Below are 1,644 nucleotides of genomic sequence, written 5' to 3'. Positions count from 1 at the left end.
GGAAGTATATGTGTGATAGATAGAGGCTAAGTTCATTTTCATTGATGGCTGTGTTTGGGGTACATGTTGTAGCAACCTGTACAATGAATAATTACAACTTATAGTAGTGGATGATTTGAGTCATACCTTGTAGCCAAGCTATAACATATCAAACATCTAGACCCAATAATGCATCCACACTTATCCACTTATAAGAAAAGTGCAGAGCTCCAAGAGAACACTTTGGAATTCCCAAATACCAACTATAATAAAACCCAGAGAGGTATCTGGCATGCCACAGAAAATTGATTGCTTCCTGTTCAGAACTTAGGTCTCGTTAGCATCTTGTGCATCTTCCTGCGGATCTCCTTTGTCTTGATGGAATAGATAATTGGGTTGAGCATGGGAGGCACAAAGAGATAGACCAGGGACGTGAACTGGTGCACATACTCGGGGGCCTGCTTTGCAAATCGGTGCACCATGGACACGCTGAGCATGGGCACGTAGAAGATGAGCACAGCGCAGAGGTGAGACACACAGGTGTTGAGAGTCTTCAGCCTCTCCCCCCGGGAGGCGATGGCCAGCACAGAGCGCAGAATGAGCACATAGGAGAGGAGGATGAGCACTGAATCCACCCCGAAGGCTGAGATGACAATGAACAGACCGTACATGCTGTTGATGGTGGTGTCGCCGCAGGGCAGGCGGATCAGGTCTGGGTGCAGGCAGTAGGAATGAGCCAGCACGTTGTCCCCACAGAAGGGCAGCCTCTTCAGGAGGAAAGGCATTGGGAACACCAGGCAGAAACTTCGGATGATAACCGATAAGCCCATTTGAAGCACGCGGGCCTCTGTAAGTATTGTGGCATAGCGCAGTGGATTACAGATAGCCACGTAGCGGTCAAAGCTCATGAACAGCAAGATCCCAGACTCCATGAAGGAGAAGAAGTGGATAAAAAACATTTGGGCCATGCAAAAATTAAAACTGATCTGTTTTAAATGGAAGCAACAGGTGGCAAGTACTGTGGGCAGGGTGGACAGAGACACACCTAGATCATTAACTGAGAGAAAGGACAGAAAGTAGTACATGGGCTGGTGCAAGCTCTGCTCCTCCTTGATAATAAAGAGAATCAGGGCATTTCCCACTATAGAAATGAAGTAAAGGGTTCCCAGAAGCAAGAACATCCAGTGCTGGGAGGTCTCCAATCCTGGGAGTCCTGACAGGGTGAAAGGAGGCAGTCCTGAACTGTTGGAGATTTCGCCTTCCATTTTGGGATGCCTGCTCAGGTTTTCCAGCCAGTCCCCTGTAAAGAAGACAATAGACAGTGTTGAATATGCTCTGGCCCCAATATAAGTTTACATCTTTCTTATGTAGTTTACTCCTTGCTCTTCAACATTGATCTCTTTGGGGTGACTACATCCTTGACCTTGCCTCTCATTATGACAAAGATTTCCAAAACCTCTTAGTTGTTCCTATGTGTTCAGTTGGTAGTACTTGTATTTCCCTCCTTTTCACCTGTCTGTCACTTTTTTTTTACTTTTATTGCCACAACTATTTTCTCTTTCAAGCTTTTGATTATTCTTGGCACTCCTGGTAAACACAGTGAAATTTGTATTAGTGGCAAGAGTCTAAATCATGCCAAGTATCAAACAGTCATGATCCTGAGAG

General features: G+C 45.7%; 1 protein-coding gene across 1 annotated transcript; it reads right to left on the bottom strand.

The window, feature by feature from the left end:
• Window positions 1–299: 299 nt before the first annotated feature.
• LOC150053346 (olfactory receptor 51I2-like) lies at window positions 300–1,244 on the bottom strand. Its single transcript, XM_090349040.1, has one exon. The coding sequence runs from the start codon at window positions 1,242–1,244 to the stop codon at window positions 300–302; it is 945 nt and encodes a 314-aa protein (XP_090205166.1).
• Window positions 1,245–1,644: the final 400 nt, after the last annotated feature.

This window comes from Megascapheus bottae, chromosome 16 (genome assembly GCF_031878675.1).
Source record: "Megascapheus bottae isolate mThoBot1 chromosome 16, mThoBot2.hap1, whole genome shotgun sequence".
NCBI lineage: Eukaryota > Metazoa > Chordata > Mammalia > Rodentia > Geomyidae > Megascapheus > Megascapheus bottae.
Note: the sequence above shows the minus strand (reverse complement) of the source record. Positions and strands in the feature narration are given on the sequence as shown.